Genomic DNA, 25,332 nt, shown 5'->3' with positions numbered 1-25,332 from the left:
TGGCATTAAAATCGCCTAGGATGATTTTACTGTCATGGGCTGGGCAACGGTCATATGTTTCTTCTAAGCGCTCGTAAAATATATCTTTGGTCTGTTCGTCCTTTTCTTCAGTGGGAGCATGAGCGCAAATAAAGCTGATGTTGAAGAACTAACTACAAATCCGCAACCAAACTCATGCTTTACGTCATGGCAGCTATAATACAGTGCGTCACCTTTAGGTGTTGTTGCGACGCCTTTCCCAGTCCATCGTATTTCCTGTATGGCAGTAATATCGGCTTTGTACTTTTCCAGTACGTCTGCCAATGCGAAGACTGCACCTTCTCTATAAAGAGTGCGAACATTCCAGGTACAGATTCGCAGATCATGGTCCTTAAAACGTTTGCGAGGTTCGTCAACATTAGAGGGGGTTGTTTTCCTTTTCTTTCGTTTTTTCATAGTATGCTGTTTTTTCTAGGGGAGGGTTACTAACCCGACGCCCAAACCCAAGTTTTTAACGTTCTTATGGGAGAACGCGCGGCACATGTTAGCTCACTACCTTTAACGGGTGTTAAAGGCAGTTCCCCAGGTGACACCACGGGGAGGTGAGTGTCCACTTGAGATGAAAGAGGGACAAAGATAAATCCTGGGCTTTGCCATGTTAAAACCGGTCAGGACCGTTGCTTAAACTATCTTATAAGCACACGCAGAGAAGAGATATTGTAGGAGTAATCATATTCTAAGAGCAAAATTGTGTATTTTAAAAATGTGAAAATATATATTGTTGATTCTACCATATATTTTCTGTTAGGAAACATCATGCCAAAATGTATTGTTGCACAAACAATATATATTTTCAGATTTTTAAAATACAATAATTTGCTCTTAGAATATGATTGCTCCTACAATATCTCTTCTCTGCGTGCACTAGGGAGCAGACTTATGTTCCTGAAGTTAGAGCACACAGTCTTATCTCCCTTCTTGTGGATGGGACACAAGATGCTCAGCTTCCAATCGTCGGGTACGCGATCCTTCTGCCGGATGATGCTAACTAATTGATGCATAGACCTTATGACCATGTCGCCTCCACCTTTGAACAGGTCGCCTGCTAAGCCATCGGCTCCTGCTTCCTTTATTATGCTTCAGCCTATTTATTGCTGTCTTTACCCCATATTAGCCGGGTGTACACATAATACCATTTTCTGGGATTGGATCTGTGGTATATTTGTCGTCTTCATTACTATTGGTTATCAGCGGTTTTGGAAAAGTGTTCCTTCCATATCCTGAGCACATAATCTGTATCAATTACCAGATTAACTTGCTGGTCTCCATACAAATTTAAATAGAAACTTAAATTAAATTATTACATTCAATTAAAAACTGATATCATATACAGTGGCTCCAAGCGAAAGTCGTACACCTAATGAAATTTTTTTAATTGGCTTATATCTCCGGCACAAAATGGGATATGAAGAAAGTATTTACGCAGCCTTTTAGTGCATTTAGTCGACAATTTAGAAACATGATATAATAAAATAATCAACCCGTTTACATTGTTGAAAAATTAAATTAGCTGAAATACTAAGAATTTTAGCACCAAGCGAAAGTCGTACAGCAATTATAAGGACAAAGTATTTGTTAAAATAATTAATTCTAGTACATGTTCCTGTTTTTGGTTAAATCCGATCGATTTAGCGTAACATCTGCGCTTCTTTACAATTGACAGTGTCCATTCTGGAAACTTGTATCAGGTTAAATGGGAAAGAAGCATAAAAATGAAATAAAAATTATTTTTATAAAACAACATGAGAAAATTATTTATTTAACTTTACAAAAACAATTTTTTTAGATTCAGCAGATATCGAAAATTAAAACTGCAAAGCTATTCAATACCTTGATGTCTACTAATAAGAAAAAAACCCATATGAAATATTTAAAATAACTAAAACATTAAAAAAAACAATTTTTTCTTTGGATAATTTAATACACGAAGTGCAAAATGAGTTGATTTTTAGTGTCCCGACACTCTAATCGATTGAGAAAAATATTTGGAAGCTTATTTTTCCAATGTGCACTCAAATTTTTACAACATAAATACCTTGTCAATTGTTGATAAAAAAAGTCGTAAAAAAGCTATACATAAATTTATCCATGAGCGATGTTTAGAATATCAAAACAATAGCGATGAATGCATAAATTTTCTTAAAAGAGTGTAATTTTCATAGATCCAACAAGTTCTGTCCGAAACCTGACATTACATTGTGAAAAGTCCCACAAATTGCTTCATGTCTAATACACGAATAATAGAACATAACGCATCAGTGTATTTGTGGGTGTGTGGGGCTTATCTTTCAGATTTGAATCTTTGTTTTATAATTTTTCTGAAGTCATTGGGAATCAAACTGTGAGATTTTATAATTAAAATGAGTTCTCACTACCTGTCGAATAATGTATTGGTCAAGGTAAGCGTTGTTCTTTCTGCCAAAACTCTGACTTCAAGCATAAAAGCTTATTATTTGCGACCACTGGTATTAAATAATTGTTTCAATAACATGGGTTGGCTGGACTGTAGTCCAAGCTTGAACAATAAATCGTCTATAGTGGTTCTATAAATGGAAAATGTCTCCAGACGACTTATACTTCCAGACATCTTTATAGGAGAGATTTTCCAAACAAACAGCGACATATTTAAACTTCAGCTGTTCGAAACTGGTCAAAAATATTCTAAATCGATTGCAGAATTCAACTAAAACCAGAAATATGGCGAAGGACGATTTATATTAATAAATATTTTGTCTTTATAATTGCTGTACGACTTTCGCTTGGTGCTAAAATTTTTAGTATTTCAGATATTTTAATTTTATAACAATGTAAACGGGTTGATTATTTTATTATATCGTGTTTCTAAATTGTCGACTAAATACACTATAAAGCTGCGTAAATACTTTCTTCATATCCCTTTTCGTAGCGGAGATATAAGTCAATTAAAAAAATTTCATTAGGTGTACGACTTTCGCTTGGAGCCACTGTATAAAATTGCATCCAAACTTTCCACCTGAAATTTATCGGTATATGTCCACATCTTCATATAGCCCCCATAGAACGGTACCTTCGGATTTTCCGTATTTAAAGGGTGTGGCCTCAATATATCACTGAAATGGCTTAAATTTGGTACTTAGTCTTCATTGGGGGTATACAATTTTCAACTTGAAATTTGTCGGTATAGGTCAACGTCGTCATATAGCCGTAATAGAACGGTACCGCCCGATTCGGTATTTTGACGGTTGTGACCTCAATATACCACTGAAAATTTTGAAATTTGGTATTTAGTCTTCATTTGGGGTACAAAACTTTCCATAAGAAATTTGTCGGTATAGATCGCCATCATGTAGCCCCATAGAACAATACCTCCCGATTTTCGGTATTTTGCAGGTTGTGGCCTCAATATTCCTCCGAAATTGCTTAAATTTGGTATTTAGTCTTCGTTGGGGTTATAAAACTTTTCCCCCCAAAATTTTGGGTATAAGTCCAGTCTTCATAGCCCCCCATAGAACGGTACCTCCCGATTTTCGGTATTTTGAAGCCTCAATATCGCTGAAATTTGGTATTCAGTCTTCGTTGGGGGTATAACACATTCCATCTGAAATTCGTCGGTTTAGGTTCACGTCTTTATATAGCCGTAATAGAACGGTAACCCCCGATTTTCGGTATTTTGAAGGTTGTGGCCTCAATATCCCACCAAAATCGCAGAAATTTGGTATTTGGTCTTCATAAGGGGCATAAAACTTTCCACTCTAAATGTGTCGGTACCCAGCAAAAATCCTCATTACAAACCTCCTTTCCCACCCATGTGGGAAATATCTGGTCGCGCGAAATATCTGGTTATTTTGTAACCACTGAGATAGGTAGATGGTAACCACTGAAATAAGTAGATACTGAGTAGATTCTGACTACTTATTTCAGTGGTCACAAAATAACCAGATATTTCGCGCGACATGCCCTTGTTAAAATAATGGGTGGGAAAGGAGTTTTGTAATGAGGATTTTTGCTGGGTATAGGCCAACGTCTTCATTTAGCCCCCATAGAACTGTACCTCTCGATTTTCGGTATTTTGAGGGTTGTGGCCTCAATATACCTCAATATACCAATATACCACAAAATAACCAGATAATTCGCGCGACATGCCATTGTTAAAATAATGGGTGGGAAAGGAGTTTTGTAATGAGGATTTTTGCTGGGTATAGGCCAACGTCTTCATTTAGCCCCCATAGAACTGTACCTCTCGATTTTCGGTATTTTGAGGGTTGTGGCCTCAATATACCTCAATATACCAATATACCACAAAATAACCAGATAATTCGCGCGACATGCCATTGTTAAAATAATGGGTGGGAAAGGAGTTTTGTAATGAGGATTTTTGCTGGGTATAGGCCAACGTCTTCATTTAGCCCCCATAGAACTGTACCTCTCGATTTTCGGTATTTTGAGGGTTGTGGCCTCAATATACCAGTGAAATCGCTGAATTTTGGTATTTAGCCTTCATTAGGGGCATAAAATATACCCGTGAAATGGCTGGAATTTTGTTTGGTTTGGTCTTTATATAGGCTCCGTAGAACGGTACTCACGGATTTTCGGCTGGGGTAAACAAAACATTATAACAGGTACAAAACATTCCTTGCAAAAAATCAGACAGCATACGTCCACGTTTTGCCAAAGGTCCTATGTAAGGGTACCACCCAGGTCGGCACTGGTATAAAGTGATATTATTCTTCTCCAAGGAATTTTACTTAACGTATAGAAAGAGCTTAGTAGTTACTAATTGTTCTTATTTACTTCAATACAGTGGTGGTGAAGGGTATAAAAAGTTCGGCCCTTAACTCCTTTCTTACTTGTTTATGTTAGGTTCGGTTCAGCATCGCTATGTGTTTCCTCAAAAATTCACAGGTATAGGTCCATAAATAAAAAATCAACATTTTGTTAACCGCATACATTCTCAAAAGTGACATATATGTACATGTGCTACCTACCACCACCACCACCAAAAAACTCAAACAAAGAATTCAATAACAATTTACACAAAAAGTTAGAACTGAGTAAACTGTTGCAAAGATTTTTAATTAAAATCACTTTTACAGCAGCAGCAACACAAACACCAACAAAAAACAACCTGTACACACCAATGCTATGAATATTTGAAATATATATTCTTTCGCGTTTTTATTACAAAAAAAGAATCATACGTCAGCTGCTAGAACTGAGAATTTTCCAAATATTTTAACAGAATTTTATCATTTGGATAAAAGCAAAAAAGCCAAAAAACAAAACCGAACAGGTGGGAGTTATGTAATGAAAAAATATTCAAAGTTCCTGTAAAAAATGCAAATAAAATGAATTAAATTTATATACCCTACACCAATCAAAATGGAGAGTTCGTTTGTCCCTTTTTTTTGATGAGACAATAAATTGGATTTCAGTAGGTCTATTTCACCAGGGCAAGACATTTTCTATTCCAACAATTAAGGGATAGTTTTCTTCTTATTTTCTTAACAACGTCTTCACGAAATGGAAAATAATTTTCCACAAAAACTTCAGTATTTTAATTAATAAATAATTTCCTTCAATGACGTGTTGGTGTAGCTATTTAAGGACGCTCTAAACTAACCATTTACCCCTTTAAATCACTTTTATAAATTCCCAAACAGCGAAAACCAAAAACGTATATAACTTTACTTTGTTTCTTTTTTTTTCTACTTTCATATTTTTACCCCTTTTTGCCAATCGTTGGTATTGCTGATGGTGATACTACTGATGATGCTGCCTGACAACGACGCTATTTTACATTTTATTTCGACCGGTTGGTTGGATGGATGGATGCATGGATAAATGAATGAAACTACGGTTGAATGGTTGAAATACTGACTGACATGCAGCCTGCAAGTTACGGTAAAAAGAACGGCATGTGGTATGCATCGCCTGGCAATCAAGGCTGGGGCTCAAAACCAGCCAGTCGTAAACCATCAATAATGGAAGCGGATTTGGGCACATTATCGACCACATCGGGTTCGATAAAGCGTAGTGCCGGTCGTGTCATACGTATTATCAATAATTTGGATCACTCAGTTCAGGTAAGTGTACAATTGGGATATATGTATGGTTAAAATGAAACAAAGAAGCAAAACGAAAAAAAAACCTTAGGCAGATTTATACCAACACAAACATACATATAACTGATATATTTATATGTAAATTGTTTTTTTTCGCAAAACAATCACATATACTCTACTCAGTCACAACTGCTACTTCCACAATGGTTGGAACTCGTCGTCAGTGTTAAGTCAATAAATAAATTTGCTGAGAAAGAAAAAAGCTGACAGACAACTGGTTTCGCAAATCACCTTAAAATTTCCATGGAAATTGGTATTGATACAAACGCAGTGCAACACAAATTATGTATTCAAAACTTTGTTCTGGGCTATAAAGTTAAGTGATGTCAATTCTACTATGTTGTGTATGAAGATCTTTAAAGTGACATTGTGGCAAAATATTTAATTTTTTCGTTGTAAAATAACTATTTATATTGCGACGTCAATTCAAAATGTTACTAACTACTGGTAAAAAATGTTACAACTTTTGGTACTTTTTTAGAAGAGTGCGGAGAATAGAATTTCCCATGCAACCATGTTATACAGCAGCCCTCGGCATACCAATACATAAAATTTTTGTGATTGTGTTTGTTTTAAAAAACAAAAATGTTTAATTGAAATTTTGCGTGTTAGAACGAAGATCATTCAATGTCAACGAAAACAAATTTATAAGCATCTTCAATAAATACAAGGATGGCTTAGAAGAAGACTACACATTTATAATTTTCAAAATAGTCGCGTTTGCATCGTTCTTCATTTTTGTCACAAGCATTGAAAAGCTTTTTATAGGATTATCGCATGTACTCGTATGGAAAGTATAAGCTCCTGCAGGCAATACTTAAAATGACCATTGAAGGACGCCGTACCAGAGGCAGAAAAGAGATGACTTGGATAAAAAACATAGAAGACTGGACAAATATCAACAACACGGCTAATCTTCTCAGTATATCAAGAAATAGAAGCAGTTTTGAAAGAATTATCAATAATTTATAAATGTCATGAAAAAAATATCACATTTGTAATCTATGTAATTGCAATGAAATATGCTACAATTGTATGGTCGCTTATGTTCGAATACCGAATTTGCAAATAAAGAAGAAGATGTACTCGTAAATGTGGTATGTTGGGTTCTCTTTTGTATTCTTTGACAAAAGAGAACCTAACATATGTATGAATATTGAAAATTATAACACTGTGAACACAAATTTTGAGGCAGAGAGAATTCCTTTTGAAGATGAAAGCCCTTGGTGAGTTTATTAAGAATCCCGAAGGACAGATCCGCCGTGAGTCGAACTTCCGCGTTATGGCATGATGAAGTTTTTGCTAGAAACAACTAATCGACCACGAAAACGTGACAAAATCGATTAGTTGTCAATGAGAGCCGTAACTAAAATTTTCTGAGCGACATTTTTGCAGAACATTTCGAAGCTGAAAAATGTCATCTTGCGGTACTTTTATAGCGGCTCTTAAAAAGGACATTGAAGGAAGCTAGTTTGAAGGTCAATGTGCTCTATGAAAATAATCCTCATTCGATTTGACTGAAGACATGTCGTCTCAAAAAGAAGCTAAACACTAGGGAACAAGTAAAAAAGTATCAGTCGGCTTTGCCGACAGAGATATACCCTCAGTCTGTGTGAATTAAAATACTTTTTTCTCGAAAAACTTATGTATTTAGGGGGGTTCAAAATTGTGGGCGTATGATCTTCACAACAAAAATATGGACTAGGAAAAAAGCTTAAAGCTTCGAGAGTTGCCATGCGCTACAACAACTACATATGGTGCCATAGGGATTTTTCACACTTTTTGGGCTGTTTTCGCAAGAAATATGGACTTGCTCTTGATAAAGATTTTACCGCCGTAATGGAGACAGCGAATTCAAGTCGCTTCAACAAAAATCAAAGTAATTCGAGTGCAGGTATTAAAGTGAATTTATCCGAAATTTTGTGTGGGAGGTACCCGAAGGAGTGGACAAATACAGTCCATTTTCGGACATGATCTATATCTGGTAGATATATTACGATGTGTAAAGTATGGACTAGGTTAGGTTAGGTTAGGTTAAAGGACGCGTAACCGTCAACGTAATCGACGGTCACTCCACTCGGAGACCTTATGGTCCATTGTGTTCATCCTGGGGGGGTGTTGTTAGCTGAAAAGATTGCTGAAGGGAGAGAAATAGAATATGATGTTGTAGAAGAAAGGGAAATATTTAGGAGGATAGAATTGAGGTAGAAGTGGGAAAGAAAAGCTTAATTGTTCATCGTGGTACTGCCAATTCTTCTTGCTGCAGCCATTTTAGGCTCTTGGCAAAAAGAAGAAGACTTTTTTGTTCGGTTTCACAGAAGGATGAGAGAGACTGGATCGTGTGTTCACCCGTTATCCGTAGTCTTTTGCTCGTGAGCATTGGACAGCGGCACAGTAAATGTTCGATTGTCTCTAATTCCTCCTCATCCTCACAAAGTCTGCAGTAGTCGGCGCCTTCGGTTTTACCCCATTTATAAGACATTGCTCTGATGTTGCAGTGGCCTGTGATTAGACCAACTGTTAGTCTTAGTTCGATCTTTTTCAATGAAAGTAGAGATGATGTTCTGCGTTTGGAAAGGAGTGGCCAGATTGCTTTGGAAACCCTACAACCAGGTTCGTTTTGCCAAATCTGACTAGCCTTATCCCGATAGCCCTGTTCTAACAGCCGCATGAAGTAGCACAAGGGTGGCTTGACTGAGTTTTCGATTATGATATCTTGTGACTCCGATCCGCGGCGTGCCAATTCATCCGCCATTTCATTTCCTACAATATTGCAGTGACCTGGGACCCAACACAATGTTACTGCTGATTTTAGGTCACTTAATACTTTTATACAGTCCAAAACAACAGCAGACTTGATGGAACAGGACATTAGTGATTTGAGGGCCGCCTGACTATCGACGTATATAATCACCGGTCCATCGATGTCCTCTTTAATGTTCTTAATTAGTTCTGCAGCTTTTTTGATTGCAAAAATCTCTGCTTGAAAAACGCTACACTCTTTATTCAACTTAAAAGAGAGTTGAAGGTTGAGAATGTCGCTGTATACACCTGCCCCTGTTCCATTTTCCATCTTAGATCCATCGGTATAGACCTCTATACCGTCTAGTGGTGGAGTGTTGTGGGTCCAGGCTTCTCTGCTGGGAATGTGCACAACTATTTGCTCGAAGTTCATTTATGGTGATATGTAGTCACTTAAATGCTCCTTGCTTGTTGGCACATTCGTTCGGTTGAGAATCGCAGCGTGGCCCTGTTGGGAGCCGCACCACTGGTTGAGATCCTTGAGACGTAAAGCGCTCTTAGATGCCTGCTCCTCTACAATGAGATCTAACGGAGTAAGATCCAACAGCACGTTAAGGGCTGCCTGTGGAGTGCTCCTAGCAGCACCAGTTATGAGCATTGATGCTGCTCTTTGGACTCTGTTTATTTCACGCAGATATGATTTCTTGCCTAGGGCATTCCACCAAACTAGAGCTCCATAGGTGAGAATTGGGCGTACGACTGTCATAAAAACCCAGTGTATGACTTGTGGTCTCAGTCCCCAACTCTTACCAATGGAGTTCTTGCAAGTGTACAGTGCTATTAGTCCTATCTTGGTGCGTTCTTCGACATTTCTTTTCCATGATAGCTGATGGTCCAGGATTATGCCGAGATATTTGGCTTCCAAAGAGAGCTCTAAAGTGACACCATTGAGCGTTGGTAGAGTGAATGCATCAATTTTCCTCTTCCTTGTGAAAAGGACCAGCTCTGTTTTAGAGGGATTTACCCCTAGTCCGTTCCGATGGGCCCAACCCGCTAACTTGATAAGGGCTCCTTGCATGACATCCGATACGGTCTGAGGGAATTTCCCACTTATCATCAAGACAACGTCATCGGCGTAAGCGGTGGTTTTAATGCGAAGTCTGTCAAATTCTTGGAGCATTTCATTGATCACTAGGAGCCAAAGTAATGGAGAAAGTACTCCCCCTTGAGGTGTGCCTCTGGTGACAGACTTCCTAATGGAATTATAGCCGATGCGCGAATTTATTATCCTACTACTAAGCATGTTGTCAATCCAACTGATTAGGGTAGGGGAGCAGTCCAAGCCCACAAGTGAATTATGAATTGACTCCAAATTGACGTTATTAAAGGCTCCTTCTATGTCTAGAAAGGCTGCTAACGTAAAATTTGAGTTGTACATATTCTTCTCGATAAACCCGACAACATCATTTAGAGCAGTTTCTACCGATTTGCCCTTAGTGTAGGCATGCTGGGCAGAACTGATTGATGAAATTGGTAGTTTGCCTCTAATTTCAAGGTCCAATAGTCTTTCCAAAGATTTTAGCAGAAAGGATGACAGACTGATCGGCCTATAGTCTTTTGGAAGTGTGTGACTAGGTTTTCCTGCTTTAGGAATGAATGTCACTGTGACTTCTCTCCATAGAACCGTAATGTATGACAAAATCAGACACGCCTTGAAAATACTCTCCAGAGAAGGGATAAGCAACTCAGATGCATTCTGCATCATCGCAGGTATAATGCCATCTGGTCCGGGAGATTTATAGGGTTTAAATGTGTTTAAAGCCCAAGCGATCTTTGGGCGGCTTATGATCTCCTCGATGTCACTCCTATCCACCATGGCAGCGTTACGTATTATTGGATCGCTCTGGGGATCGGATACGTCCGCGCAGTTTGGGAAGTGGGTGGTAGCTAGAAGATCGAAGGTCTCTAGATCAGAGTTTGTCCATGTACCGTCTTCACGTTTTATGCTTCCAATGGATTTTGGGTCCTTCGAAAGCATTCGACGGAATCTGGTAATGTCCTTCTCTGTCTCTATTGCCTCACTAAAGCATACCCATGATTTTCGCTTGGCCTTTTTGATTTCGCTGTTATATTTGTTGAATGCTTCTTTATAAGCATCCCAGTCTGTGGAAAGTTTAGTCTTATTGGCCTTATTGTATAATTTTCTGCTAGTCTTCCTTAGTTTCGCTAGATTTTTATTCCACCAAACTGGTTGGCATCTCTTACCTGGATAAGTAAGTGGGCAAGAGGCCTCATAGCTGTCCACCAGAATATTTGTCACGTGATTTACTGCTTTTTCAACTTCATTGACTGAGGATAAAGTTTTCACTATACCCAGTTTTGAAGAAGAAAGTTCAGTAAATTTGTGCCAGTTAGTTTTCCGGGGGTTCCTATGCGGATTTTGATGGATTCCGTCTAAAGCGACGTGGAATAGTATTTTCCGATGATCGGAGAAGGAACACTCGTTGGATACTCTCCAATCACAGACGATCGATTCGTCCTTGTTTATAAGGGTGAGGTCAATGACTTCCTCCCTGTTCCTGTTTTGAAAAGTAGCTTCGTTTCCCCTATTACATATTCTGAGATTATATTGTAATATAAAGTCAAATAAGGACTCACCCCTTGCATTCGTGTCACTGCTACCCCAGTGGAAGTGGTGAGCATTGGCATCGCATCCCATAATGATGAGGCTTGTGCTCCCCATTTCTTTAAACAGCAGTTCAACATGCTGACCTGGTGGATCAGGGTGCTCATAGGGCATGTAGATAGATGTGAAGATAGTGACTCGTTTAGAGTGGTCTTCCATCCTAACAGCAGTTATGTCTCCTCCACTGAAATTAGAGAGGAGAAGTAAGTTAAGGTTCTTTTTGCCAACTATACATGCTCTTACCTTATCTCCATCGGAGGCGGCGAAAGTGGTATAGTTTTTGTCATTCAGTCCAGCAACCATGTTCTTATAAAGATAGGGTTCCTGGATTAGGGCAATGTCAACTTGGTGTTCTGTGAGGGTTAGGAGGAGTTCGGCCGCAGCAGCATTGCAGTGATGCAGGTTGATCTGCATGATGCAAAGCCGGGATCTCGTCCACTGACACTGCCGCGAGCTCGCAACCCTCCCAAAGACTGCCAAGGCCATTCACTGTGGAGACAAGAAAGTTTAATGATTCCTTGTTTTCGCAGCTTATAACCTTAACACCTTTGTAGAGAGTGGCACTCCCAAATTGTGTGTTGGTGCTATCCCCATCTCCCGAGAAGATTATATCTCTCAGGCGTTCTTCGAATAGCCTAATATGGACTAAATCGGTCACTCCCTTGAAGAGTTGTAGTGCGCACAATTTTTCCGAAAATTTTTGAACTTTTGTGGGAGAGGTACCTAAAGTAGTGGTCCGAAAACGTTTATCTTTGAACATAAATTATATTTTCACAAAATATTACGAAGGCCAAACTATGGACCGAATCGGCAGATCCTTTCGAGAGCTACCTTGAGCTTCAAGAACTACACACGGCGGCACAGGGATTTGTTTGTACCGTTCAGGCTATTTTCTCAGGAAGTATGGACCTGCCACAAATGAAACTTGTACCGTCGTATGGGGGAAGTGAAGACAAGTTGCTACAACAAAAAACGAAGCGATTCAAGAACTGGTCCTAAACTGAACTTCCCCGAAATTTTGTGTGGGAGGTACCCGAAGGAGTGAACCGACTTGGGGTCTAAAACCACTATTTCGATGAGACACATTTTGACCGTATGAAAGTGTTATACCCTCGTTAGCATAAATGCTGAGGGTATAACAAAGATATAACGCTAATTCCTGATGGCTTACAGGGTCTCTAGCAAAAACTTTATCACGCCATAACGCGGAAGTTCGACTCACGGCGGATCTGTCCTTCGGGGTTCTAAATACACTCCCCAAGGCCTTTCTTCCCCAAAGATGAATTTTCCGTGCCCCAGACTTTCACCTCCATTTTGTTGCACAGTGTTATTGAAGCCCAGTCAATATAGACATGCGTATAAGGGGGAAATAGCAAAAATTCCCACAAAGCTGAATTTTGGTGGAGAGCTAGTGGTGGTGGAGGACATGTCTTCAGTCAGACTTTCACCTCCATTTTTTTGCACAGAGTTATAAGTTCAAAATACATAGTTCATTGTGGAGGGTATAAAAAGTTCGGCCCGCCTGAATTTAACGCTTTCTTACTTATTTTATATTCCAAATTTAGTCCAATTCGACTGGGTATAGCTAATAAATTCTCAAAAAAACACTAATGTTAACATGGTACTGGGTCCTTGCATATAGCATAATTCATTGAAAAAAAAAAATCATCAATAGAAAATGCAATTAATATTATTAATTTTAAATTGAAAATTTAATTTGCATTTAGATTTTATTAAAAACTATTTTTATTACCAAATAACTTTTATAAAATTCATGTTTTCCCTGTAACAACCTCATGAGCACATCCATTTGAACTTCGGGAAAATATTTGCCAAATTGTATAGCATCAATGGTGAAATTATTCCAACAATATTGTTGGTTCTTCTTCAGTGGGCATGTCAACGGTACATTGTTCGGCAATATATTCTTTACAATATTCGATACGAAATTATTTCGCCTTACTTCCGTGCTTAATTGGCAAACATCAGCACTGACGTTGAATAGGGTCCAAGGCTTGCCATTAACCTTCCTCTTGACAGTAGCATGCAAATTGACTTTCAAACGATTTATATCACGTGCCATATCAACGCAACCATTTAAAACAAGTCTTCCTGATTGATTATCTAGTTTTATGGTGTCGAGCCAAACATAAGATGGATCAACCTCATCACGGTATGAGGTAATTTGCAAAGAAGCTGATAACTAAAATGGAAAGAAATAAAGAAAACTAAAGTTCAAAAGAGAAGAATTTATAACATACCACGCCATAGATAAAATACATAAATGTTACATGGAAAATTGTTAACTTTATGTTTATAGATGAAGGATAGGCAGCCATTTTTCCGACTGCAAAGAGTACAACTGAAAGTTCAATATTAAAATAAATCAACAAATTGTAGACAAAAAATGTTGTGTATAAAAATAGAAAATTGTTTAATAATTAAATGCATGGTTAATAACAATTACCAATATCATCGACGGGCAATAATGAAAATAAAATGTTTCTGTCCAGTTGCTTTTCAAATAATATAATGACATTTTGACTTTTTTCTTAATAATAGTTATCCTATAGCAGGAATGCATGAGCTTTTGCTTATAAATGACTAACAAATGTTTTATTCCACATAAATTTTGAAAAATGTCACTCAAAAAATGTTACCGTGTTCTTTATTTATTTAATGTTTTTCCTATTGTGTTATATGGGATTGCCAAAGAAAAAGTTCTCATGGAGATTGTCCCTTTGGTCAATCTTATATTTCGAGCCGATGATTGATGTTTGGGTTGAAAAAAGTTTTTTGTTAAAAAAATATTGAAAAACAATTACAAAATAGTTCAGTTCCATAAAATATTCTGAACTAAAATAAAATTGTAATTTGCGTTCATATCCACAATTTTAGGTGGATATATTTTATGACCAAGTATATCTCAAACGCCTCAATAATTGATTTTGATTTTGACTAGTGTGGTATATCTATAACGTAAGGTAAACAAGTAAGAAAAGCGTTAAGTTCGGCCAGGCCGAACTTTGTATACCCTCCACTACGAACTTTATTGAAGTGAACAGGAACAGTTAGTTTACTTTCGTTTATGAAAGTACTAAACTCTTACTTTTCTTGCAGGAGTTGTACATATATATCAGCTCAAAACCGGACATATGGGCGACATTTTGTTCTTTCTAAAACTTGGACCAATATTTACAATTTTGCGAATTGAGCGAAGAACATAAAATTGGGCAACACAGACTAGATTGTTAACAACACCGTTCTATGGAGGCTGTATAAAATGTTGACCTGTACCGATAAATTTCTGGAGGAAAGTTTCGTAAATCCAGCGAAGACAAAATAGCCAATTTCAGTTATTCCATTTGATAAATTTCTGTAGGAAAGTTTCCGAAAATTGTGAGGGACCTTTCTATGGGGGCAATATAAAAACATGAAATTTAATATTTAGTCTCCGTTGGTTGTATAAAACTTTCCACCTGAAAATTTCCGGTATTGTGCAAATTGTTTGCTGTTTGCGATATACTGCAGAATCGTCCGAAGAGATCAACCTTGAGGTTGCGAAAATATTATAAAAAGCGAAAAGAACCCAGAAAATTTATATAAATTTATTTCATCCATAACACATAATTCCCAGGACAAAAGATATTATGCTTTTATACATTTTTTAAGTTTTTCGGAATATGGGTTATTGGATACAGGGGCCAATGTTTCCTGTATTGGCTCCAATCTTGCCTTGACTGACTTCTCGCATTTCACACAATTTATACCGACAAAATCATGCGTGAAATTCTAACTATTTCTTCAACTACTTTTGAAATCAACGCTGACCTCAAAAAATTTTGTACCATCGACAGTAACGACAATATAAAATACCCATTGTCGTCTACCCAAATCACCCAACTAAATGCCATAATAAAATTATTCCCGGATTTTTCTATTCAAGGCCTGGGAAGAACTAAATTGATAGAGCACGAGATAGACGTTGGAGATTCAAGACCTGTAAAGCAAAGGTTCTATCCAGTTTCTCCAGCAGTGGAGAAACTGATGTTTCAGGAAATTGACCGGATGTTGGCCTTATGGGTCATTGAACCGTCAACCTCCCCATGGTCATCTCCGATGCGTCTTGTGCCAAAACCAAATAAGGTCCGGCTTTGTTTGGACGCCAGACGTCTTAATCAAGCAACTAAAAAAGATGCTTATCCCCTCCCCAGTATTGAGGGTATCTTTGCGCGCCTTCCTAAAGCCAATATTATAACTAAATTGGACTTGAAGGACGCGTATTGGCAAATAGGTTTGTCTGAACAATCAAAGGCTTTAACGGCGTTCACGATACCAGATCGCCCGTTGTATCAGTTCGTCGTAATGCCTTTTGGTCTCTGCAACGCGCAACAAACCATGTGCCGTCTCATGGACCAAATCATACCGCCAGACCTCAAGCATTGCGTCTTCGGATACCTCGACGACCTGGTTATCATTTCTGAAGACTTTCCTACTCACATCTCCATTTTGGTTAAATTCGCCGAGGAGTTTAGAAAGGCAAATCTTACCCTCAATATTGACAAATGCCAATTTTGCGTTACCCAGGTAAAATACCTCGGGTATGTGATCGGTAATGGGGGTATACAAACTAACCCCGAGAAAGTTGCATCGATTTTAAATTGGCCGATACCCAAAACCATCAAGCAAGTGCGAGGTTTTCTAGGCTTGGCAGGGTGGTACAGGCGCTTTATTGAAAACTTCTCAACCTTGACTTTTCCAATTACAGAAACTTTGTCTTCGAAAAAGAAATTTAATTGAACAAACGAAGCCCAATTGGCTTTTGAAGAAGTCAAGAAGCGCCTGACCACCGCCTCAGTACTTGCGAACCCCGACTTCCACAAAAAATTTTACTTACACTGCGACGCTTCCGATTTTGGAATCGGAGCGGTGCTTGTGCAAATCGACGATGAGGGACAGGAAAGGCCCATCGCCTTCATGTCCAAAAAACTAAACACCTCTCAACGTAATTATAGCGTTACTGAGAGAGAGTGTTTAGCGGCGAATGAGGCAATAAAACGGTTCCGTTGCTACTTAGAGTTGCAAGACTTCGAATTAGTAACGGACCACTCTTCTCTTCAGTGGCTTATGAAACAACCAGACCTAACGGGAAGATTGGCCCGCTGGGTATTTAAATTGCAACCCTATTCTTTCACAAAAAGCCACCGAAAGGGAAGAGATCATATAGTGCCCGATGCCTTGTCGAGAATTTCCAATGAAGAGGTATCTAGTCTGGAGTACGTGGAACCGGAAATAGATCTGAATTCAAGTTGTTTTGAGGACCCAGATTACAACAACCTAAAAGCCAACATCAATGAAAATATACAAAAATATCCGGATTTCAAGATCCTTGATAAGTTTGTATATATCAGAACTGATCATTATTCTGGAGACCCCGCCCAAGAAGAAAACGCTTGGAAGCTATGGGTACCTCTCAATTAAAGACAATCGGTGATATCCAGAGCCCATACTTCATCAATCGCCGCACATGGCGGAATGGGTAAAACTGTCGATTTAATACGATGTAATTTTTACTGGCTTGGACTATTAACTGAAGTCCGAAAATTTGTGGAGCAGTGCGAAGTATGCAAGGGGTCCAAACATCCAAATACCATTCTTCGTCCCGAAATGGGAAAATCAGTGCCAATTATTCGACCATTCCAACGCCTATACGTGGATATACTAGGTCCGTATCCTAGGTAGAAGAATGGATATATTGGCTTATTTACTGTTCTGGACCATCTAACCAAATTTCATTGGTTATGTCCTCTGAAAAAATTTTCCTCAAAGCCTATTCAAGACTTTCTGCTCAAAGACATTTTCCACGTTTACGGGGTACCCAAACATCTCGTGAGCGATAACGGCTCCCAATTGAAATCGAACGAGTTCAACGCTTTCCTGACAAAACTTGGTGTAACTCATGTGTACACAGCATTATACTCCCCACAAGCAAATGCGTCGGAAAGAGTGAACCGTTCAATTATAGCGGGAATCCGGTCGTACCTAAAAAGTGACCACAAAATGTGGGATGAGCATAAAAGCTCAATAAGTTGCGCCCTACGGAATTCACTTCACACCACCATTAAATGTTCGCCTTACTTTGCCACCTTACTGAGAAATCTTACCCTCTTAGACGAACCGACGGTATCTTTAAATAGAGAAGACCAATTAACGTTAATAAGTAAAGAAATAAGAAAGAATATACAGTAATTTCTGGTTACATGCATTATTCATAGCTGCATTTTGGCGTTACCTGACCAAAAATCTGTTAATAGGCAACTATTCTCTAGATTACGTTCAATATATTATGTTTTAGTGCACATTCAATAGCTGCATTTTCGGCATAGCTGCATCAAAATTTTGGTGATTTTACTTCAATTTGGTTGTAAAATTTACATATATCTGCACAAGAAAAAATTTAAAATTTTTTGCGAACTCAAAACAAGGACAAAATTCAACTACTCTGATTTTGTACTGATAAGAAGTGTGGAAAACAAATACAACACAAGAAAAGAAAATAAATTGTAAAAAATTGTAATGTTTTCTCTCCCGAACTTGAAATGTCTCTCACTTTATTATTTCAATATTGCTTATAGCTGCACATCATATGCACGTAAGTAATATTGAAGATATCGGCCTTGTTGGGCAGGTAAGCGAATTTAAGCTTCCTGCATTTTGGGGATTGCTGCACAAGAAGTCGTGCAATTTTTGATTGTGCAGGTAAGCAAAAAATACTGTATTAGCAGCTCACGACGTTAATAAGAGACATTATGACCTCCGAACCAGACCCACCTCCTATAAGGAAGGACAAATAGCAATGCCATAACCACTTTAATGCTAAGTTAGCACCTGTTTTTATAAAAGCCACAGTGCTATCTAAAATCGGAAACAACTACTACCAACTGAAAGATGTAGAAACTGGAGCCACTGGTACTTATCATGGCAAAGATATTCGGTCCTAACACATTGTATCTCCTGTTAATATTGTTATAAATTTATAAATATTACCAGGTTTGTAATAATAGGTTTTTACTGTTCATACATTTTAACTGTAAGATAGATCATCAAAAGCAGCTCTGTTAACAATCTGCAAATAACAGAGGTTTTGTTAGGCATATTCTTGTTGTTTCCTTATTACAGTTCCGATTGAAGTTGAGAGAAGGCCATACCCAATAAAACGAGTAAATAAAAAAAGATACATTTCTAAAAATAGCAACAGCAGTTACCGAACCTTGTTTCATATTTAAATTCACCACCCACTATCAGAGTAATGATAGGCCAGTGGGTTAACGTCAGACGTTCATGTGCGAGGTCCCCGGTACAAATCTCACCCCAACCGTGTTTTATTTTATCTATTAAAATTTAATTAGTTTGAATTAGAACCAATATATAAAAGAAAATCTATGCAGATCACTGTCTGTTGTTGGGCTACATGATTGCTACTAGCTCGCACCTTGCAGGATTTTTCTAGCTTACCAAATAACACAGAATATTCACGGACAAAAATGTGTCTAAGCTATAGACTGGCGCTGAAAGCTTAATTTTCTTACCCCGGATTTACATGTATCAGGGGATCAGAAGCTTTATTAGTTGATGATGACTACTACAAAAGTATCAAATTGTAAATTCATATCCTCACATGTAGTAAGCGTGGGAGGGGGGGCACATTGGAAAGTCACGTTATTTTGTCGCCACAATCGCACACTGGACGAAACCACTGATCTAGCGGCGCGAAAGTAAAAAAATCGAACTATAAAATTGCGAAATATTTTCCATTGTATCGATTACAGACACTTTGCAGACAAAGATTTTGTTTTTTAATTTTTATTGTTGTAAATATTCACTCAGTTATTCACTATCAAATACAAGAGTTTTTGTTGCATCAGATTTTAAAAAATGGTTGCAAAAAAATTAACTTCATATTTGTTTAAATGTTAAATAAATTCGTAATGAAAATGGACAAGATATATTTTTAATTAATAGCAGGGGGTGTGATTTAAATTATAAAAATTAGTTTAGGGTCTGGAGGTAATTAGTTATGTAGCAACAAATTTTCAAAAAATTCAATTTTTTAGTGTTTTATGGGTTGTACGCGCTTGTTGCATAGAGTGCATCTTGTAAACTTGGCCGAACTTAGGTCCGATTATTTTTTGGGGAATGAAATTGGACTCCCTCGATACTGAATAACCACATTCGGGCTGCAAATATTTGCAAATCTTTTGATGACTGCACTTTTAAAATAAGGGATTTTGGCATGAAATTCATAAAAATTTAGCTGTGCATTTGTATGGGAGCTAAATCAGAATATGGACCTATCTTAAGAAATGTTTGCAAGGAGGAGTTCTACCCCCGGAGACACTATAATACCATATTATAGCTAAATATGTTATTAAATATGGAATAACAAGTAAAAATTCAACGAATCCGGGGTACCATAAAAGGGGCTACATCGAAACATATATCCGTATTGAAAATGTTTTGCAAGAAGATTTTAAACGCAGTGAGAACACGGAATGCAAAATTACAGCCAAGTTGTATTAAAAATGTGGTCATGATATTCAAAATACCTTAAATTGGGAGGTACGGTTACATGGGGGCTATATCAAAACGTGGACCTATGTTCATAATTTTTGGTGAAAATATTTTGTGACCACTAGGAACCCTAAATACCAAATTACAGCTAATTTGCTACGAAATTGTGGCGTAAATCCTCAAAATACCGAAAATCGGAAGGTACCGTTATATAGGGGGCTATATCAAAACATTAGCCGATATTGTTCATATTTGGCCCATTATTACCCACGGATACAAGCTGAGTTTGTGCAAAATTTCAGTGACGTATCTCACTTGGTTTGCAAGTTATGAATTTCGCGCCGCTAGATGAGTGCTTTCGACCACCGTGAATCGCTCTCTTGTGTGGCTAAGCTGCTGTGTGTTTGGCCCTTTCTTATAGATGTATTAATTAGTGGTGAATTGCTTCTGCATTTGTTCTTTTTGGCTTGTAATACGATCGAATTTGTTCGATCATTCTTTCTATTTTTCCATTCGAGCTGAGCAATACGTAAAACATCGATATATTAAAGTGCAGAAAGTACAAATTGTGGAGTTCAAGTCAATTTTATTTAACTTAATGATATTAAATAATTATTTACTGAAAACCATTTTTGCCATCAAAGTTAAAATATTGTTAAATAAATCACGTTTTCTAAAAGGTAAATAATGAGTGTGGAATTTGCTCAATTTAATAAAATTCTTAGTGCATTTTCGTGTTAGTTAACTGGCTATATTTTTTTCCATAGCCAAAGCCAGCCACATTGGCGGCTTTTATGACGGTGATTCCACGTTGAAAAATTCGGCAATTCTTATCAAATTGTGGAATGTTCCTATGCATGGCTTCCAAGGTTGCGCAAACTCTAACTCGTCAATTCCAGAACATACCACAATAAAATTAGACGTCATTCTACTGATCCCCAATTTTGCCAACAACCACATGTGATAACCTGTTGTCTATGTGAAACTCTCATCAATTGAAATCAGCTTTACCCGACTGTGCATCAGTTACACGACACTGTCAATCAATTATTCAATACGGGGAAAACTTGCCAATAATTGAAATCAACCGTTCAATACGGCGACTCAGCTAATTCATATCCACATTAATCCTAAATCGAGTGCTACCACAACGACTTTGGGACTTCCTCGGAAGCTGTCATACGTATAGCAAAGTACGGGATTAATGCACTGAAACCTACTGTTCATCTCTCTACCAACGGCAGTCATACTTCTGCCACATATTATATTTATTATCATACGGATTTTCAAAAATTTAATGCGATTCTGTAAAGCTTTGCCTTAAGTATTGGCTTAGACAAGATTACAACAAATCGAAATCAAGCCAGATTATAATTATATATTTCAGCAACCAAAATAATTTCAGAAACGTTCAACATAACATATAACCTCAATCTGCTTTGTGTGATCCTGATCTTCAAGGCCTTGACGACAATAGCACCCTCATCGATCTTTCGGTAAGTGAAAGCTCATAAGAAAACGAGCTGGTAAAATTCTGAGATACATAATTAATAACTCTGGCTTGAATATATATTTTTGGTGTCACATCATAGAAATTTTTGCAATTTTCTTTAAATCAATACTTAATTATTACATTGAATTTGTGAGGTCATTTAAATAAGAAATTGTTAAATCCCATAGTGGCAATCACTACCACAATATGATTAACACACGAACAAGAATTAAATTACATGAATTTACATAACCTATTCTCAATTTGCCTTAAACCTTAAAATTGATTGCTATAGTAACCCAAATAAAGGGATATTAATTTCTGGGAGTTACCCGTTTACATTGTAATAATAAAAAAATGAATTTTCAAACATAATCCAAACTAAATTAATCTATAACCATAAACTAATAAAAGAATAGACAGAGACATTTTAGTGTGCTTGTTTTTTGTAGATGGCGCCCATCCATTCAATATGCTCTCGATATCCTGAAGTTGTCACACAAATATGTCGTGTAGTAGCTCCATAGACAAAATAATCTATAGATAGAGAATTTTAATGTGTTTATTTTTTATAGATGTTGCCCTTCCACTCAATATGTTCTCGATATGCTATGGTTTTCACTCAAATATGTCGTGTAGTAGCCCAATGTTAAAAAAATACCACTAACGCCATCTAACTATTACAGAGCATACTAAGTAACATGCTGAGAACAATTCTTCGTCTACACCTTCATTAGTCTATGTCTATAACAAAATCATTTAAAATTGTAACATTTCAACACATTTTGTAAATTTTATAAGTCAAAAAGAAATTTCGTTACAAAATCATATGTAATTGATAGTTGTCTAAATTATTTTTACCAATGTTAGCCACTTACATTCAAGCCTAAGGGCTTAGCAAAAAAAAAACAAAAGAGTACAAAACGAATTGTCCATTCTATATAAAATATTGAATAATACATTACAAATTGTTAATCCCTACAAAAAGTATTATCATTGAATTTTATACGTCATTACATTATGATATCTTCTCTTTGTTACATTATTACAAACGTTTTTTTCCTTTATTTATTCCTCATGGGAACATAGGACTTCTACAATGTTTTTCCAACTTATTCTATCATTACATATTACTTTTATTTCATTATATGATTTGTTGATCTTATTCAATTCGGCAAGCACTGTTCGTCGCCATGTGTTCTTTGGTCTTCCCGGTCTTCTTGTGCCTTGTGGGTTCCATTCTAATGCTGCTCTTGCAATACTTTTTTGTGATTTACGAAGTGTGTGTCCTATCCACTTCCATTTCTGTCTTTTTATTTGCTTTCCTATAGGTTCCTCATTGGCTAGTAGGAGTAGTTCTTCGTTTTTGATTTTTCTTGGCCAAAATATTCTGTGTATTATTCGTAGACACTTGTTAATAAACGTTTGCAGTCTTTGGGCTATGATCTTAGTCATCAACCACGTTTCGCTTCCATAGAGGAGTGTGCTTTTTACGCATGCATTGAATAGTCTCATTTTTGTTTTTGTTGATATGCTCGTTGCTCTCCATGTTTTATTGAGGCGACCGAATGCTGATCGTGCTTTCTTAAGTCTATTTGTAACGTCTTCTTCCACGCTATTGTCTACTGACATTACGCTTCCCAGGTAACAGAACTTGTTAGTATAGGAAATCGGGTGATTATTGACAGTGATATTGTTGTCGGTTATATGGTTTATGCGCATTGCATATGTTTTTTCTTCATTGATTTCCAGTCCAACCATTTTCGCAAGTTTCACCAGGTCATTTAATTTGCTCTGCATATCATTGAATTTGTGGGATAGTAGACATATGTCGTCTGCATAGTCGAGGTCCTCCAGATGTTGTTGAAAGTTCCAAGTTATTCCTCTTTTTTTCTTGCTTAGAATTAGCATGATCTCATCTAGTACCCAGTGGTGACAATGGGCAGCCCTGTGTCACGCCGGCCATGGTGTAGAAAGATTCGCTCGCCATCCCATTGTGTCGGACTTGGAGCGCAGCATTGTGGTACATAGCGTTTATTATACGTATTATTTTTAATGGAACACCTTTCGCCCGAAGTGCATCCCATATCGCTGTTCTTTTTATGGAATCGAAGCCTTTTTTAAAGTCGATAAAGACTAAGTATAGCGGGGTTCTCCTCTCTATCGATTGCTCAATGATTATCCGGATGGTGTTCGTCTGATCCAGGCAGCTCCTGTGGGGTCTAAATACAGCAAACGTATTTACAATCCGAAACGAACATGTTTGAAGTTCGAATCGAACCTATAGCTTTATAACCTAGCAACCGCATTAACAGAAACGTTTGAATAAACGCTGGTATTAACAGAAATCTTTAATAAACGCTTGTATCTACAGAAATTTGTTAACATGAACGCTTAAGTTTTTTTTCGTTCTTACAGGGGAATGTATGTAGTGGGAATGGTATTACATAATATAACTCTGTTAAGGATCTTTTTAAGCAGTATTCGGCTAAAAGATCATGGTAGGGAAAGGGTACAGAGGCTGTAGAATCAATAACAGCAGATCCTCATAATTTTGGAACTGAGATTAGTGATTGGTTTTTTTTATTATATATTTTTTCTTGTTTTTGCATATCCATTCAAGCGGGTTTTGTTTTTTTTTATTTATGGATATCAAATGGCCTTATAAAGTAGTTTCTGAAAATTTTATTTTTATTTTTTCGTAAAATATCAATACCTCAAGGGAGTCTATAAAAATTTTGTTTATGTGGTGACTGTATTTATTTGTGTTTAGAGGGACAAAAAACCCACCCCGTATCCGAATGTAAGCTAGCAGTAATGGCTCCCATTGTCACTCCTAAATACCTAATTATCATTGAAATTAACCATCTTTCACTACAGTCATTGTTTCAAATGGTAGTTAGAATCATGTAGGACTCGAATTAGAACCAAATTTATAAATTGACACATTTGAGCATTACAAAACTTTCCTCCAGAAATTTATCGAAACAGGTTAACGTTTTATACAGCCTCCATAGAACGGTGCTCCCGATGTTGTTAACTATCCAAATCCAGAATATCCAGGTTTAGGTCTAGTCGGTATTGCCCAATTTTATGTATTTCGCTCAATCCGGAAAATTGTAAATATTGGTCCATGTTTTGGAAAAAACACAAATGTCGCCCATATTAACTGTTTTGAAGGGAGTATTATCAGCTGAGATATATGTACTACTCCTGCAATAAAAGGAAGAGTTTAGTACTTTCATAAACGAAATAAAACTAATTGTTCCCATTCACTTCAATACAGTTCGTTGTGGAGGGTATAAAAAGTTCGGCCCGCCCGAATTTAACGCTTTCTTACTTATTTTTCATTCCAAATTTAGTCCAATTCGACTGGGTATAGCTAACAAATTCTCAAAAAAACACTAATGTTAACATGGTACTGGGTCCTTGCCTATAACATAATTCATTAGAAAAAATAGCAATCATCAATAGAAAATACAATTGATTTTATTAATTTTAAATTGAAAATTTAATTTGCATTTAGATTAGATTTAGATACTTTTATTACCAAATAACTTTTATAAAATTCATTTTTTCCCTGTAACAACCTCATGAGCACATCAATTTAAACTTCGGGAAAATATTTGCCAAATTGTACAACATCAAGGGTGAAATTATTCCAACAATATTGTTGGTCCTTCTTCAGTGGGCATGTGAAC

General features: G+C 37.1%; 1 protein-coding gene across 3 annotated transcripts in view; it reads left to right on the top strand.

Annotated features, from left to right (window-relative positions):
- The window catches only part of DCX-EMAP (Doublecortin-domain-containing echinoderm-microtubule-associated protein), a 701,411-nt gene that overhangs the window by 482,892 nt on the left and 193,187 nt on the right, over positions 1-25,332 (top strand). For all 3 annotated transcript variants that reach the window (XM_073982508.1, XM_073982507.1, XM_073982509.1), the window contains one exon: positions 5,907-6,101. In XM_073982508.1, the coding sequence (XP_073838609.1) occupies positions 5,907-6,101 (195 nt within the window). The remainder of the gene's footprint in view (positions 1-5,906; positions 6,102-25,332) is intronic.

The sequence above is a fragment of the Musca autumnalis genome, unplaced genomic scaffold (assembly GCF_047663935.1).
Source record: "Musca autumnalis isolate F117 unplaced genomic scaffold, ASM4766393v1 scaffold_4, whole genome shotgun sequence".
In the NCBI taxonomy this organism is placed as follows: Eukaryota; Metazoa; Arthropoda; class Insecta; order Diptera; family Muscidae; genus Musca; species Musca autumnalis.
Note: the sequence above shows the minus strand (reverse complement) of the source record. Positions and strands in the feature narration are given on the sequence as shown.